Source organism: Clinocottus analis, unplaced genomic scaffold, assembly GCF_023055335.1.
Source record: "Clinocottus analis isolate CAN_PGR_092001 unplaced genomic scaffold, fCliAna1.0.p SCAF_21, whole genome shotgun sequence".
Taxonomy (NCBI): domain Eukaryota; kingdom Metazoa; phylum Chordata; class Actinopteri; order Perciformes; family Cottidae; genus Clinocottus; species Clinocottus analis.
In genome coordinates, this window is record NW_027175943.1 from 8534054 (window position 1) to 8551320 (window position 17267).

At 42.3% G+C, this 17267-nt stretch overlaps 1 protein-coding gene across 5 annotated transcripts in view; it reads right to left on the bottom strand.

Moving 5' to 3' along the window:
• Positions 1 to 17267, bottom strand: part of LOC137791961 (sodium/potassium/calcium exchanger 2-like) — a 38690-nt gene that overhangs the window by 11078 nt on the left and 10345 nt on the right. For 3 of the 5 annotated variants that reach the window (XM_068587185.1, XM_068587182.1, XM_068587183.1), the window contains exons 3-4: positions 11018 to 11064; positions 9934 to 10042 (exon numbers count right to left, since the gene is read on the bottom strand). In XM_068587185.1, the coding sequence (XP_068443286.1) occupies positions 9934 to 10042; positions 11018 to 11064 (156 nt within the window). The remainder of the gene's footprint in view (positions 1 to 9933; positions 10043 to 11017; positions 11065 to 17267) is intronic. The other 2 variants (XM_068587186.1, XM_068587187.1) reach the window with 2 other exon arrangements.

Sequence of the window (17267 nt, forward strand, 5' to 3'; positions counted from 1 at the left end):
CCAGATGGGTCACATTTCAAAAGCACAGTGCATACAGGGTGGTGTCTTCCCACAAAACTGCTGTTTAAACAACACAGAGAGTCAATATGACATGGCATATCATATATTGATGATCCTGCAATGTCCTGGTCCTGGGAGGAGGCAAAGCCAGCAGGGAGAGAATCTCTTGTGAAGATATCTACCTTCTGGAGCTCAGATTCACTCCTGTCCACCAGTTCTCATACCAGATTAGAAAGTCACCACAGAGGTCAGAGGCTAGCTGGGAACTAGGAGCAACCAACGACGAAGCTGAGGACAGCGTCGCGGCGTATCAGAAGTAACACATATATTAGGTGTAAGACATGGTATTACAATATTTGAATGTTTCTATTTTAGTGTTACTTGTATGGCTTGCTACAGGGATGATGGAGTTGTTTTTAAACCCTGGAAGTTAGCATCGCACTGGTTCCCTGGACAAAAAAAGCCAATATGATTTTTTTTTTTATTGGATTTTGGATTATTGCATAAAGCAAACTGTGGCAAACACAAGTGTATGATAGTTGCACATTTTGTTCAGCAAGATATTCATTGCAAACAAGCGAACACGACTTTTATGATTTTTAAAGCCTGAATACAAATCAGCACAAGTGAAATAATACATTGGGCTCATGTGACCTTGTTGTAGTTCATTACTAGCCCGAGTACACACAAGGTGGCTATTCAAATATCTTCAGCTTGTGTTAACCATAGACCTTATTTCAGGCATTTAACCAAAAACCCATTCAAAAGTTTAAAAGGGAACTGGAAGTGCAAAAATGCTAAATTAATTTCCAAGTTTTAGAATTCATTCCTGCAGCAATCCATTGAAGTGCTTCTTAGATTTAGGTAAATTAGCAGTGTGCGAATCCTCAGACAAAGAGAAATACTGTAGCGTAGCATGCGAGAGACATCTGCTAGATTGAGAATTTGATCAATATTTGAAAAAAATAAAATCACTGGTTGGGATGAATATAATAGTGTATCGACTCAAAAACACTGGAGAGACGACGCTGTGACGCAGGAGACTGATTTGAAACCAGTCATCAATTGAACAACATGACCTTGAGGCTTGCATAAGCTGTGGGCTCACGCAAGGCAGTTCTGCCCATGTTACGAGCACGAGCGATGACTGGACTCCCCCAAACAACAACAACAACAACAACACAGCACTCAGGCGAGAAGAAATCTGACACCACATGCACAAAATGTTTGTCTTGTAAGTTTTTATGATCCATGTAATACATATCAGGTGTTAATATGCAATGTTTTTGTCAGAGAGTCTGTCTCATCTATCATTTCCCTTTTGTGTGAAAACCTCTTCTGCGTCAAGTATCCATATTTCATTTCACTGACTTCCTGTGCGTGTCAGTTTTTGCATGCATGTCCTACCTACTCCCAATCAGCCCATTGTAATCAATGTGAAAGATTTTTAGTTATTTTTTTTTTCATTTCAAGAGGGCATGGCTGATTTGTCAGTGCTTGACACAGTGACGCGTCGATACATACTCCACCCGACCATGTCAACGCTGTCTGTGACCTTCTGGCAAAATCATTAACCACCCCAAGTCACCCCCGGCCTTCCTCTCGTCTGCTCTATCTAATTCCACAGTTCTCCATCGCTCCTGTTTTTTCTGGCTCCTCTGGTGTTTTTCAAACACCCTTCTTTCTCTCATTTTGTTGTCTTTTTTTTTTTGTCGTGTGGCAACGCACAACTCTTCCACGCCTCCCTCTCTCTCTCTCCCTTTCAGACACACACATGCTCACAGAAGACATACGCACACGTACACTGTACATTTTTCACAAAACAGGCATCACGCATTCCACTGCTTTGACATCACTCACCTTCGGCAGTCATTGTCAGTGTGTACAAGTGTGTTTACTTCTACAGATGTGGGTGTGCGTTGGTGAGAAGTTACTAAGAGTAGCTTAATAACTATCAACGTGGCAATTCACCAAAGTGGATATTTCAGATGACAGCTTGGAAAAAAGAGGTAATTTTAGTTGAAGCTAAGGCCAGCCGATGTCCCTCCTTTCACTTGATCGAGCTTTCTCGTTGCTGCACATTTTTTTTAAATCTCAAATAACAGAGGATGTATCGCATAAAACTAAATAATGTTCCGCCTGCATATTGCCTTTGGGTATGGTTTAAAATTCCACTATGCTCCAGCTCTCAGGGCAAACAAGGAATAAAAATGACAGTTCCAATTTGCGAGTCTTTGAGAATAACCAAGTTCAGCCCTTCCCTAGCCGTCGTTACACAGCCGCTCATTTTCCCTGTCAGCTCCGTTTGTTACGCACGTACTGGGTGGATGAGTCACTCCGGTTTGACAAATTCAGCAACGTACGTCTTACATGTGTGCACTGCTGCTGGAACCTCCAAGTGAGTGCTGAGGCATGGATGATGCATTTCTCAACGATGCAGATGGGTAACGGGGCCAAAGAAAAGAAAAAGAAAAGCTCGGGCCTTTTGTTTTCAGGGGATGGTTTGTGGTGCATTTGTGTGTGTGTGTAGTTTTACTTGCATCATAACAAAATCGGACCAATAGTTCAACGAAGCAGCGACTTTGTCACAAAATCAAACAGAAGCAACATTTGACGACAATTTACTTTCAAATATCTTGGTAATGAAAAGAATACAATTCATAGAAGCACTACACACAGTAACACACAATATGTTTGTACATATTCTCTGGGAAGAAAAAAGTAAAATGAGAATAAAAAGTAAGAGTAAAGGATAAAATGGCATGGCTACCGCGATTTGCACTTTGTCAGTGAAATCCCAGACAGGGTGTCAAACTTCCAACACAAAGCAAACTGTATGTCATGTCGCAAGCAAACAAAACATGGAATCAGAGGAGCTGTTTTGTAAATAAGATGGGGAAAAAGCAAGAGGGATGACAGAAGCTGACTCAAAGAATCAAGTGAAAACTTTCAGGCTTACCTTCCTCAGTCATTGAGTGATAATATTTTAGTTTCCCATAAGTCCCAAGCTCTACAACATCACAGCAAAAGACAAGGGTAAGGCAACGAACACAGAGAAAAGGAAAAGAGTGAACATGACAGAACAAGACAGGTCCGCTGGTTCTACATCACATCCTACAAACACTCACACGGGCACAAGAAGTGGCATACAGAAAGACAAAGTCTCTCGGAGTCATCACTGCAGAAGTGCAAAACAAAGCAGCATGGATGGAATTACAAATGAAATACATCATAGTTTTACAGTCAGTCAGTCTGATAAATTGCCTGCCAATGGCACAGGTTGGACAGCTATTAGAGAAGATTTGTGAGCGAAAGGGAGGGGGAAGGGGCTGTCGATGTACTAGAAAAACACAAACACAGGTTCATACAATGATATATAGATATATAGATAGTAAAAAAAAGTAAAAAAAACAGGACAGGAACGTCAGAAGAGAAGTTACTGGGTCAACATGCAACAAAAAGATGAGTCCTCCTCTCCTCTGCACGCAAGCTCATTCAAAGGCTTGATGATTCGGCATTTTATTTCCACAATGAAACCCAAACAATTAATTTGATTCCCTTACTGTAGCAGTTCTTGTGCCACTGTAAATAGACGGTCAGCACATCTGCATGATGAATTAGCCGGGAATTCAAACCTGCAGCAACAGCTGAACGCGAAGCAGCAGAAAAGAAGACACCGGGCCACACGGCTCTCCCTCCCGCACTGCGCTTTGCTTTCTGAGCTGCTCTGCCTGGTCCTACATAACTAACAGCGTGAGGATTTAGTTTTAGTGCAGAGGTGAAAGCATATTCTCACTTTCCTCTGGTGGTTAGTTAACCATTTATTTTGAATGTTGACTCATGAACTCATCACTGTGATGGATGTTTGCAAACTGGATGGCCCAAGATGAAGACATCGGGGAAGATTCAAATTGAACTTTTCATTCTCAAAAGTCATTCTTGGTGACTTTCAGCCTACTCCGTCTCCTATTTAAAGCCTCTATTAGATCGACTTATCATGATGAATTATAATGGTGATGGAGAACAAAGAGCCTCTTCTGAACTTAGTAAAACTGCATTTTCCTAGAGCGCATGTTGCTCTCAAATGCCACATTTATGTGTTCTGAAGAATGAGACTGTTTTAAATAGCCAAGCTATCTCCTTTATAGCTCTATAAGCCATATGTTATTGAGCTCTATATGAATAGTAAATCATTTTACCACCATGTTAAGTACTTTGCAGTGCCAGACCGCTCTTGTAAAACAGATATTTTATGTAGAGACTTCTAGCTTATTGAGTAAATAAAATATGTTTTTCTGACTTGCGTGAACTGTCCCATTAGTCTCTTCACAAGCACAGATATTCTACACGTTGGAGGTGTAAAGTACAGTAAGTAGAGTATGTGCCCGTGCCCACAAACCCACATGCATTCACACTAATATCCAACAGTGGGCGTCCACTCCACTCACATGAGAGAGGCCTGCGATGGGAATATCATGCCAAATGTGGGACTTGGCAGCCCCCGAAAACGCGATCTAATGAGATGAAAACACGTCCTACTGCAGAGTGTCTTCTGCTGCACTCACAGAGAAGTGCCTCAATCCCATATGATTAGGCGATTTGGGTTTGAAGTGTGGCATCACTGTTAGGCCGGCCTCTAACTGAGGTTGCTCTGGGGGCAATTAACCCTCAACCACAATCACCGCCGGCGCACTCGTCTGATGGAGGCTTGTTGTTGTTTACCACGGGCCCTCTTGTCCTTGCGGCGTGACCTCTAAACCTCCAGTGAGCTGTGCGCTAGAGACTGTGTGTGTGTGTGTGTGTGTGTGTGCATGCCCGCTCTGTCTGCTGGGGGTTGGGGTGTCAGGGAAATTCACAGTCTGTGCCGAAGCAAAAAGGCTTTTAACATTGATTCTTTCACTCGCCCCGGCGCAGGGTGAGCGAGCGGCTGGGGGTGTGACATGTGTACGAGTGCGAGTTAAAGGGATGATGGGTTGATGGGTTCTGGTTGGCTGGTCTCAGTTACATAACATACTGGAAGTATGATTACGACTGTACTTCCCCAGTTATTCTTTTCTGCATTTAAATATTAATGCTAAACAGATGAAAAATAAATAGGGGGCTTGAACAATATATGACAAGATATCACATTGATGCCCCGTTACGTTTCAGATACAGTATTTTGCACTTTTTTGACTTATTGCATTTTTTCAATACACGTGAAAATGCTATCATTTCAAACATTTGCCTTTGTGATGTTGAAGTTGGCGTTAAATGTAATCGAATGCGTAAAAATGCGGCGTTAAGTTCAAGCTAACGTAAAACCTAGAGCAGGATGTCAATATTTTATATCTGCAAAATAAATATATTTTTCCGTTGCACAAGAGAAGTGAGGTCAGCGACAGCGACTGCTTTATTGAACCATGTGATCAATGGGCCCTGGGTTACCACGCAGACAGCACTGCTGCCAGCAGTACGGGACAAACTGGAAATTTTGCTTGACAAATGGATTTACTACTTATAATTAACGGCTGTCAAAAAAAATCAAAATAAAAAAGTGACCGCATAGAAGAATCATCCAAAAATACTTAGTTGGCTTGTTTACAAATGTATTTCGTCTGGTTTGGGTCTAAGTTACAACCTCAAAATAATGACGCACACAAACCTTGTTTGCTGCTGACTGATTTCTTTGCGTGCCTGCGTACATCATCGACCCTCTTTTGTCTCACCAGTTTAGCCAATGAACTCTCACGTCTGCCAACATCAGTATATCGTGGTTTATCCAAATGACCTTGTCCTTTCTATGCCCAGCCTGTGGAGGCCCTCGGTGCAATGTCTGCTCAACAAAAGAAAGGCCTCACACCAACACGGATGTCCAGGGCCACATTGGTATTGTGGAGAATCTCAGCGAGATGATGATCTGCAAGAAAGCATCTGATGACATAGCCGGTCTGTGCCACTATATTTATACCACTGTACCGCATTACAGTCACAGATGATGTAAACAGAGGGAGATTATCAGATCTATTAAATAATCAACGAGGGCAAATATGAATTCGATAGCTTATTTCTGGTAGATTATTGGTAAAATGTATGCATTTCATACAGCGTATGGTTTGTGGTCACGTGCAAGAACCAATCTTCTTCTCAACCTTATGGCCATGCACAGACTCACCACCAGAGCTCCCATCTTATTGAGGGGCCTGAGCTAAAGACATGCACGCAGTCAGAATGCTGAGTGCTGTTTTGGGCGGCTTGTTTCAGCCATCCACTGAGAGCTCAGACAGCCACTCTGCCCGTCTCCCTCCCCCCATCTCTCTTTGTAGTTCAATATTTAATGACGCTCCTAAGTGATATTGTTTGTAGCTCCACACTGATGGAAAAAGAGATGTGGGCATTTGTGCCGGGAACTAACTGTACCAGACTATTACCATGTTCTCTCCAATGGAAAACATTCAGGATTAAATATCTATTATTGAACTGAAGGACATGCACAATAATGAGAACATGAAACCTGTTGATCTGAATGCGGATGCTGAATAATCTACTGTACCTCCCAAGGAGCATGTGAATACTTAAATCGATAACAGTTTGATGGGAACAGCTAATTGTAAAAGAGGGGAAACACATTTAAGTCCACTGCAATTAATTGCTGTCCAGCTCTTATTGACCCATTGAATCCAGACGAAGGCCGTTCGAGGAGGACGAAGAAAATAGCTCACAACTTTTCTCCATTTGCTCAATAAACGAATTCACGGGCCAAGCACAGCGTTGTCAAGTTGACAGACCTTCCACATGAAGTCTCCATCTCCTCGCGACACCACCGCCATGTTTAGCTAAATGTCTGCAAGGTAAAGGACCTTCACAAACTACGAGTTGAAAGACAGCACAACAGGAAAAACAAACATCCTGCCAAATAGAGCGCAATGACACAAAACCAGGACTATAAGGAGTTCATAAGAGGAGAGAGAGGATTGGGGACAATGGGGAAAACAATGCAGAAATGGTCACAAAGGGTTTCCAAGGAGAATACATCCACAGAAGAGAATGAGATATTTGAAGGAGAGTCTGCAGGGATGGACAGTACAGAATTGACATACAGCACAGCGGCGCTGGGGGAGATGTATACATAGGGGACAGGTCGGGCAAGATAGCTGCCTCCAGGCTGTTGGAATGAGAACAAACATATTTTGGGGGGGTGGGAGATACAGAAATTAGAGTAATAACTCACCGGAGTCAGCAAATTCTGAGGGGATAGTAAACAAAAAGAGAGATAAGAAGACACACAGAGAAAAGATAAATCCAGGTGATATTTAGTGTGGTGGAGTACATTAAATCACTGGTAGGTATTCTTCCAAGATGAGAGTCAAAAGTCCATTAGGCTATATTTTGCCGAAAAACGAATGATTTGAGATTCAAATGTTTTTTAAATTTTGGATGCTTTTAGCTTTCTCGCTGAGAGCCAGATACCACATTCATGTCTGTACGGTGAATATGAGTTTGGGGGACACTTTGTCCAGTTATCAGTCACATCAGCCCCCAAGAAGAGCGCCAGCCTCTGAAGCAACTTCCCAGTGGCCAAATGATGGAGTTACATGTCTGTTTTTTTATATTTCACAATCCTCAAAATGTCCGTTTTTTTTAAGGGAGACACACATGCATACACACACACATACTGACGACACCCACAAACATCAACCAAGGTTATTCCTGCATTAAGTGTTCAGTATTAAGTTACCTTAATTTAAACCAGTGTTTGCAGAATTAAACCTCCTCAAATGTATCACTGCCATGATGTCACTGGGTGGAAAGACTCACATTTAATACTCATTTAATACTCCTTTTTTTCATTTTGATGAAGGAAAAACTCAAACACAAACCACCCCACTCTAAAAGTATACCATGTGAAACGTAACCAGTTCTCAGCACTAGCAAAACAACCTCAGATTTCTCCTTTGCCTGAGAAGAGCAGACAACTTTATTTTGAGAAATGTCTATAAAAAATGTATGGATGGAGTCCTGGCAGCTCCCTCCCACCGGCTTCCGCTGAGCTACACTTAAAGCCTGAGAGCACGCAAGGACAAGCAGCACAACCTCCGCCTTTGATGGATGCATCTGCTCGTCTCTCTCCACGCCACTAGCTCACCAACAAAATGCTTCTTTGCATTACTGACGTCAGTAAATGTGCAATGGGCATGGTCACTCGTTTCAGAGCGGAGCCAACCTGTATTGGGCCCAGACGGTAATGGATCAAGGGAATCATTTAATGGCACTAATCGAAGGACGCATGTGATGAGTGCATTCTAGAATGTACTCAAGGTCAATATCACCGTTAAATGTTGCCGGATATGTGTAATCTACCAAACATACGACCTGGAGATTACAAAATAATAGGCCCTAAAGTGTTGCTTCTGTTCTTTATGGCAATTAATCAAAACCTTGTGTTATGTCACACTGCAGTTGTTGCTTCAGTGCATTCATTTGCCAAAAGACTCATCGGTAAAATGGCCCATCCTCTCATTTCTGCTGCATTCGTAATGAAGCAGCATTGCACTCTTTGACCATTTCAATCCACCATTAAGAAACAAATATATCCTTAAACACATAGTATTAACACCGTAATCTATTTTGGACATAACGTTTTAGATGCTTGGTAATGATTAAAGACAAACACAAACAGATGTATTTAGGCTTCTGCATCATCCAGTCTATGAATCTTCATGCAGTCCAACCAGCAGTAAATATTTCATCATCAGTGCATGTTAGTTGCTCCTTAAAGGACCGAATGATAAATGGCTCTACGAGAAGTGGCAGGGTGAAGTGTGTAAAACCCTTGCTTGTACATAAACGACTGCCCATACAGACATCCATTCCATCAGCGGGCTATGATTTACATTTTAATCACTGAGATGGTAAGATGGATACGCTCGGAAACAGTACACCTTGGATTTAGTGTACGACAACGAGTTGATGCATGTTAATGGGCACTTTAAATCAGTCCGGCTCCAGCTTATTAATCTTTCCTGAGCTGACTCATTGTAGGTTGGGCTTTCAAGTCATTTACGGAGAAAGCTGAAATGCCTCCCCAGTGTAGCGCAGACATCTGCCAATGCGATCCCATCGCTCCATCGGCTATTGTTTCAGGCTTATAAATGTCCCACCTGGTCCTATATGGTATTTTTCTCTTTAGTAGCACTGGCACTAATGCTTTCAATCAAACATTCAACATCATTATTGTTTTTTTAACTGTTAGGATTCATCATATCATAAGGTATTGCTTCCAATTTAAAGCCCTTTCACGCAACCAAAAAAAACTCGCGACAAATTCCTCAAACCCGTGTTGCTCCCCGTTAATGTGAAGTGAACTTTTCGCAGTGGGGTTGATAATGGGATGACAAGACTCCTCCCCCAGAGTTTTAACATATTCATCCCCTGCGTCGAGCACTGACACTGCTGTTTTACATTTCTTTTAGCTTAGCCAATAGGCCTTGATCTTGGATTAAAGGGAAATGATCTTCCACCTCAGCTGTTTCGACACAGAATCTTGTGTCTCGTACGAGCTATTTGAAAAAAAAAAGGATCAGTCCAGATACATAGGAGCGAGAAGTATATTCTAAATGTTAATGATGGAGACACTGGATTTAAAGGGGTACATAACACAGGGTACTTGTGTATGCATGAACGTAAACACTTTTTTATTTGGACTATGGTCATGTTTGGCCAGTTTTCTGCCAGAGAGGGTTTTGATTTCTGTACATTTCTGGTACACCTGAAAGCAGGATTTAGGTCAATTTAAGTGGAAAAAAAGAAAAGAACAATGACAAATTCAAGGCAACATCAACCTGAAAAAGGATGACAGATCGTAAAGAAAAAAACATCTGCGCTGTATATCCTGTGTGTTAAGAGACTTACAGAGTTAAGTACTTGTTGTTTTCTATGTACAGACTATCTTACCTTCACTTAAAGGGTCCAACGTGTGAATCATCAGCTGGAAAATGCTGTTCCTCATCAAGCTGTTGTGCAGGGAGGCGGAACTACCTCCCCTCTGAAGCCGAGGCCTGGCCTGTCAGACGAGAAACACGATGTCAATCAAATATCTTTTGAATTGGATGGGACCTTATACCAAGAACACATCTCCTGCTAGCAAGAATTATATACCTTGGTCCACCCACTAGCTAATATTCCTGTTATAAAGCACATATGCTGATTTTAACATCAGTCTATCAATTGTAAGCACTTTTCCAGAGCCATTTCTAATCCAAGCTGTTTCGAATATGATTTCCTAATCCTCTTTTGCATAAAACCCCTCAGTGGAACCTGCAACCCAGTAAAACTATCATAAAGTGCCTCATCTTCTGAAAAATATAAGCCCCGTGGGTTGAGGCGGGCATTCACAATTTAAGTGGCACATGTGAGTTCTTTCTCCCAAAACAACCCTCGCCAAGGTCACTCCAGCAGTTGAAGCTGAACTTGAGAACTGTGGGAAATTAAGCACCGTTGCAGGCGGCAGCTGTTTGGAATGTGTCCGCCTTTGGCTGCCCACAGGTGACGCGTAGGCACAGGAGGTGTCAGGAGCTAATTCACAGGCCGATATGGGAGCGAGCGGGAGGCAGGCAAGCGGGAGTCAGGCGGGGAGGGAGGGGTACAGACGTCGACTGGCAGGGTTTGTGTAAAATGTTCTTCTCTGTGTTACCCTGAAGATCCTCCTTCTGCTGCTCCTTCTAGTTTTTTTTATCTGCTTCCTTTACCATCCGGATGAAAACGTAGCTTTTGGAAAGTATAAAAGGCATTAAAAGGGTCTGATGTTTTCCGAGCACATGCTCCATCCTCGATTGTCTTTTGCATGCTGCGTACAGAATGGAACTGTGGAGAAAAGGCTTCAGAAAACAGACGGAGCTACTCTCTGCACACGGGGAGGCTGAAGGTTAGAGATAACAGCGTACACGTCTTCACAGTATGGTGGGAGAAACTACATCTACACAGAAACGGGGACAAACACAGAAGCAGACTGGAAGAGTGTCAATCAGACAGGACCTACCGACAACTTGCCGTCATCTTCTGGGGTCCCAGGAATTGCCTTCTCATCCAACACAGAGAGAAGTAGAAGTAAAAGGGGGAGAGAAAAGAGAAAAGAGGACATAGATGTGAAGCATGCCGCACACAACCACACGGACGAGATGAAAAGACGATAGTGGGACATTACAGTACAGTTACACTGATGGTGATGGCTGAGATGGAAGCAGACAAGACTTGAGGGACAGATCCTTCCCCGATGCTGTGCCCGCATACTGTGTCAGTCGCGAGCTGAGCAAGATTACGTTGTCTATTTGAGGTGCCTCGAAATTCATTCAAAAACATCATTTCCATTTCACTCATGCGAGTGAGGGACGTCAAGTCTTCTGGCGTCCGTAAAAGTAGACTGAAATAGTGGGACATTTTGGAAGACGCACTTCACATTATTGTCGAGACTCCTGTGACGTCGATGCAGCTACAGCAAGCAGCCGGTTAGCTTAGCACAAAGCCCGAAAACTAGGCTAACCTGGCTCTGTTCACAGGCACCAAAATCCCCTTACAAGCGCCTCCAAAAGCTCACTAATCAGCACATTATGTTATTTGAATTAAAACTATTTCTTGAAGTAAACAACGCTTAGTTTTGACCTGAAAGGCCCCAAAACTCTCAAACGTTGTCCTGCAGGTTCAGTGCTGCCAGACTGAAGGCGATGCTTCTGAGCGTGGGCATGTGTCAGATCGTACCAAAGTGACTCCAGCCTTTTCACGATCACTCAATTCTCTGCCATCCTTCTCAGCGGGACTATTTGGCATTTAGAGTGTACTGTAACATCTATTTTTGAAACAAAAAGCCTTTCACCAAGTGACTGAACTGCACTGCCTTCATCTCCAAAAACGTGTGTGTGTGTGTGTGAGTGTGTTAAATAACAGTTGCTTAAGGCCTCCGTTTCTAGGAACAAACACTAAGCTTTTGTTCAGATCTGCGATATCAAGGCTTTGTTTCACAGCCTACACAGTCTTCAGACAGAAATGTTGAAATGAAATGTGAAGTGTGGAGGCACTTGTGTGTGCTCAGTGCCAAATGAAATGCAAAAAGAATGATCAAGTTTGATTCAAACTTTGCTCAGGTAAAACATACACATTTTAAGCCAATCTCTTGATAACGATGAAGTAAGGAGTGCGGCGTCAACTCCGTTTCATGAGTAAGCGAACACATTTCTTGAATTAAAAAAAAATAGCAAATAGCAAAACTCTGAATGTACGAAACCAAACTAAATTCCCCTTTCCTTGATCATCCTCTGAGCTCCATATTTTTATTCACCACTGCACTCATTGTGAATGTCAGTACCCACTGTGTCCCACTGTTTCTGTTTAACGGCCCATAATTTATCATACATTAGCTTTGCCTCTGTATAGCTTACAGAATAATTACAGAAATAAGGGAGCTGAAATTACACATTTGCCCAAATTTTTTTTTGCAGAAGCTGAGCTAATCCTGAGATTTCTCACAGAGCTATTCAACTATAATCAAAAATGTTCCCCATTTCATATCTCACACTTGTGGTATAATTATTCTATTTAACTCCCTATCACCCTCCTCAAAGGCAAAGTCGGGATGGTTCGGAGAGAACAGGTGAATGTGCCAGATAGAGATTACGCCGTGGGTCGCTCATTAAGCCAGCGTTAAATATTATGACTAATAATCACATAGGGAGATTAGTATGTTCTCTGGAGTTTGTGTGTTCTCTAATACCGGCAGCTCTGCCTTCCAGTTCTTACGTAATGTCACATTAGGATCATTCTTGGAAGCGGATCAGCTGAGGGAGATAATTGTCCCTCTGCAGCCGCATGCATGTAAGGCCCGTGTTACGGAGAATTATCGATCGAGAGTGTGACATCATGCAGAAGTACTTCCGCTTTCACCACTCAAATTGCCCACAGCTTAAAAGGGTGTGTGGGGGAGCAGGAATCTGTGCACATTGGTGAAATGCTGAAAGCAAAGAGCTGTAAATCCTGACTTTCAAACATCAGGGGCGGATTATAGGTCTTCTCATATGCAATCTGTGTGCACAAAAGGGGTCTATTTCTACATTCATTTGATTTGCATTTCCTTTATGCTCCTGCATCCAAGGCAAATTACACCGGAGAACAATAGCTTTTTTTTCCCCACACTTTCTAGTTTGCAAATGGTGAAGTTTGATTAAATCATATTCCTTGATCCTTAAAATGTTCAATGTACCCGACATAAACCATGAATGGTGCGCAATCAGCAATCAGCCTCACAGTGTATACGTCATACGAGCCACAATCCATATCACTTCTTGCAGCACTTTCTTTTCCTTCTTTTAGCACTACTTGTTTTTTTGACATTTTGCATAGAATCAAATTTAAAAATATAAAAAAAAGGTGCATCACATGAAGGCAGGGGCTATTATTGGGGTTACTGCTTCTAAATGTCACACTTGACCCTCTATGGTCATTAAAATACACTATTTACAGTTTCTAAAGCAATACGTACAAGAAGTACTGCAATGAATGAATCCCCTCATGATTACAGTGAGACATTTGGCCAAATAAATCCTTTAATGTGATGTAGAAACAAGAAAGATGACCACTAACACCATCAGTTTATACACTGTCTCACTTGATTTATTGCAATATAAAACTCGGAGCTTAATTTCAGCACCTTAGCTACAAAGACTGGCTTCCAGACTATATCACTGTGAAAATCAACACAAACTTTTGAAGAATACGGTGACAATTTGGGAAACACGCTCACATGTGTATGCTAAATATAAGCTCAAGGCTGGAATATAGAGAAAATCAAATATCTTCATTATGTTATCCCTGTATTTAAGAAAAAATAGGCTTCACAAATGTCATGTTTTATAATTAATCATAATTAATGTGGATTTAATGACCAACTGGGTCAAGATAACTAATCGGACAGCTGGAACAATCTGGTAAAGTCTGACAATTACATCACTTTACTGTGATGCCGCCCTTAAAACCAGGAAAAAACACTCCATTGCCATATGAAACCTATGAGGATATCTCATATCTCATGATATCCATCTAATATTGCTACATTTCCCACTCTTACTCCCACCATTAGTGACAAACAAACCCATACAGGCCCCTTTACATGCCATGCAAATAGTGCCACAAGGTAAAGCGAGGAAGAAGAATGTGCATAAACATGATTAAGCAGGACGGATATTCGGTCGTATTGAAACTGTAGATGTGGATATTCTCGTAATACAGCATCTGTGAGCCAGTGCATGTAACGATTTTTGATAACCACAATGCCTGGCTGGTTGAGCAAACTTACAAAGTGAAATCTTGCACAGCTCGGGGCGTTTGCCTGCATGTGCTTACAGTAGGCAGCCTGTCTGTAAGAGCATGACAGAACACCCTTGGAGATTTGTCCATCTAGATTTATTGTGTGTGAGCTAAACTGTTAAGCTCCCTCCCTCTCTCGCCCTCCCTCTCTCTCTCCCTCCCTCTCTCTCCCTCCCCAGTTTGCCTGGAGACGATAATGATGATCTTCAAGGAAAAGGAGGGAAAAGATGCACAACAAGTCAAGAAGCCATCCACTTGCTAATTAGTAACCCCTTCATTTTTCTAACAAGCAGAACTAATTACAGGAGCTGCCACGACGCTGATTTCCCACAAGGCAATGCTCACCAGGACTAAGCCAAAATTGCTTCGTCTTACTCCCCCCTCACATGAACCAATCAGACTCCGGCTTTGGGGAGACAAATAGGGGAACAAAAACTGCAGCGTCATTTTTGCAAGTGGATGTAATCACCCGAAGGTACTGTGGGTCTGATCAGGAACAATTTCACACAGCAGAACTCCATGTACATATATTGTAAAGTCATTGTTTCTTCAGTCAATAATAAGTGATTGATTCACTTATTCACCAGAATTAACGTTGATGTGCAACGTAATGTTGTCGCTGAGTAGTACAAGAGGTAGTATAAAGTGCGTGTGTTGTTCTTTGCCAACACCGAACAAAGGTTTCTTCCTTTCTTCTTGCATATATATTATGCAGCGTGTCCACTGTGCTCCTGCTGCAGAACTGTCTGCCCCAGATTTTTTTTTTTTTTAGCTGCCCTCTCCTGTTTATCTGCATAACCTGAGAGTTTTCGATGTCTTGTCTTTTGTCTGGGCGCTGCTATATTCGTACTGGTGCTACTGTCTTGTCAGCTCCTGATGCTGTTAGACATTTTACAGAGAGAGGAAGTTCCCAACAGGGACAACCAGACTAACTCAATCGCCAACAGTGGTCCAAATCTAGTTTGTCTGAGGCCACTGGGCAGTCTTTTTTTTTTTTTTCCCTCTAGGTATTGGTTATAGAGATAACATGTACACTGTAGCATCCAGAGCACTTTCCAGAAAATGAGCCACTAGAATCTGATAAGTAGAGGCATCTGTGCTCCAGTTGCCCACACAATGTAAACTGAAACCATGATACAGGCCGATACTGTATTACGTTGGCCTGGATTCTGAGATTGTCGTCAACGGCTTTAGTGTCCAAACTCAACCGTAACATTATAAGGAGATCAAGGTAAAGGTTAAGTAAACATGCTTGATCTGCATCCTGTGCTAGCTTTGTCGCTTGCCAAACCTGATATGTATCCGAGTACTCAAACTGGAGGTGATGTGGGACAAGATCTCTGTGCAGCTGATTTCTCCATCAATGCAAACGGAACCAGAAAGAAAGTACCATGAATAGATTGACCTTTAACATCTGATGACAGTCATTTTCATTCATATTTGAAGTCCAAAGATTCAGCTTATCTGGTTTGATTTAGTTATTTTATAAAAGGATAACGCTGGCCATCAAATCCCAGTAGTAAAGAACACAACAAACAGTTTGTCCATCACTCAATACTTTCATCTGAAAATGACTTACAAATACATTGTTCCACTTCACAAAAAGGCTCAGTAATGTCCAAAAGCACCGTAGCACTCTAGTTATTTGCGAACATCACTCAAACAAGAGTAAGTGGGTACTATTTTCTGCCGCGGATTTAGACACATTTGATGTAAAACTTTACAACAGCAGGATGATGCATGTGGGATTGAGTCAAAATAAACTACAGCTGTGTCCATGTTCATCATAATAAGGGAAGATTTCACCCAATGGTGGGACTCAATAATACATGTTTTTATTGTTTTACACAATGGATTTATATATAGAGCACATGGAAATGAGATATCAGGCCTGGGATACATTCATTCATGTTTTGTGGGAAAAGCAGATTAGATCAGTCACCTCTCATCTGAGGCACAGTGCACACAGAAGAGCCTTATTCGGATGAGGAGATGGAGGTGAATGTATGCAGAGGGAGCTTCCTGCTCGGCAGGGCGGTCAGCCAGTCACATTTGCAGATGGGGTAATATGCTGATAGAGCCCTTTCAGGTCACCTTGGTGGGCTTGAGTGGGGGCGGGTCGAGGGGCATGCATCATGTGTCCATCAGTGACGGACATAACAAGTGGTAGCCCGCTTAGCCGAGAGGAGGAGAGGCTTTCAGCAGAGTCGCTGAGCACTCGAGCATTTTCTCATTAGCTCATTAGAGACTGTACGATTGCAATCACTTCCATTGTAAGAGTAAACTGCCTTAAATTTGGTTTTAAATAGTCTGCGGTTATCCGTGCGATGTCGAGTCCGTCTGCAACCGTGACATCGTTACGCTAGCACTCTCCCTGGATTTAGAAAACGATGGGCATTACATGAGCCACAACTCTCAGAGCTGATGTAACGTTCTGCTGCTGCAGCTTAGCGAGGCTGATGCTGAGGGTCAAAAATACCCCCAAGGAAGGAGTTTGTAAGGCCTGGCAGTCGTCGACCACCCGCTATCCTATGCGAGGTTTCCATCTTGCTGGGGAGTGTGTGTCATACACCAAACGAGATAGGCATCTTGGTGTCCTTCACATGATGCTTTTACAGTGCTGTTACAATAGATAATTTGACCCCGCTTTCAAAAATAGCCCTTGATCGATCAGGCTTTTAGTTCTTGCAAGCATCAACGTTTCACCTTCAGGCCCTGACGGCCTTGAATGAAAAAAGGAAAACACAACGTCTCCCATTTCAAGTTTTCCAGAGTTTCTTTGTATTAAGGGGTGGGCAATATTAAATCCGGGGATACGTATGCCTTAAGCTTCATGACCTTCAGATACTGATTCATTCAAGATTATCGCAAAATAAAATGTTACCTTGAGCACTAAATCCACATCAGCTCATATCACATGTGTTTCTTTGAATACC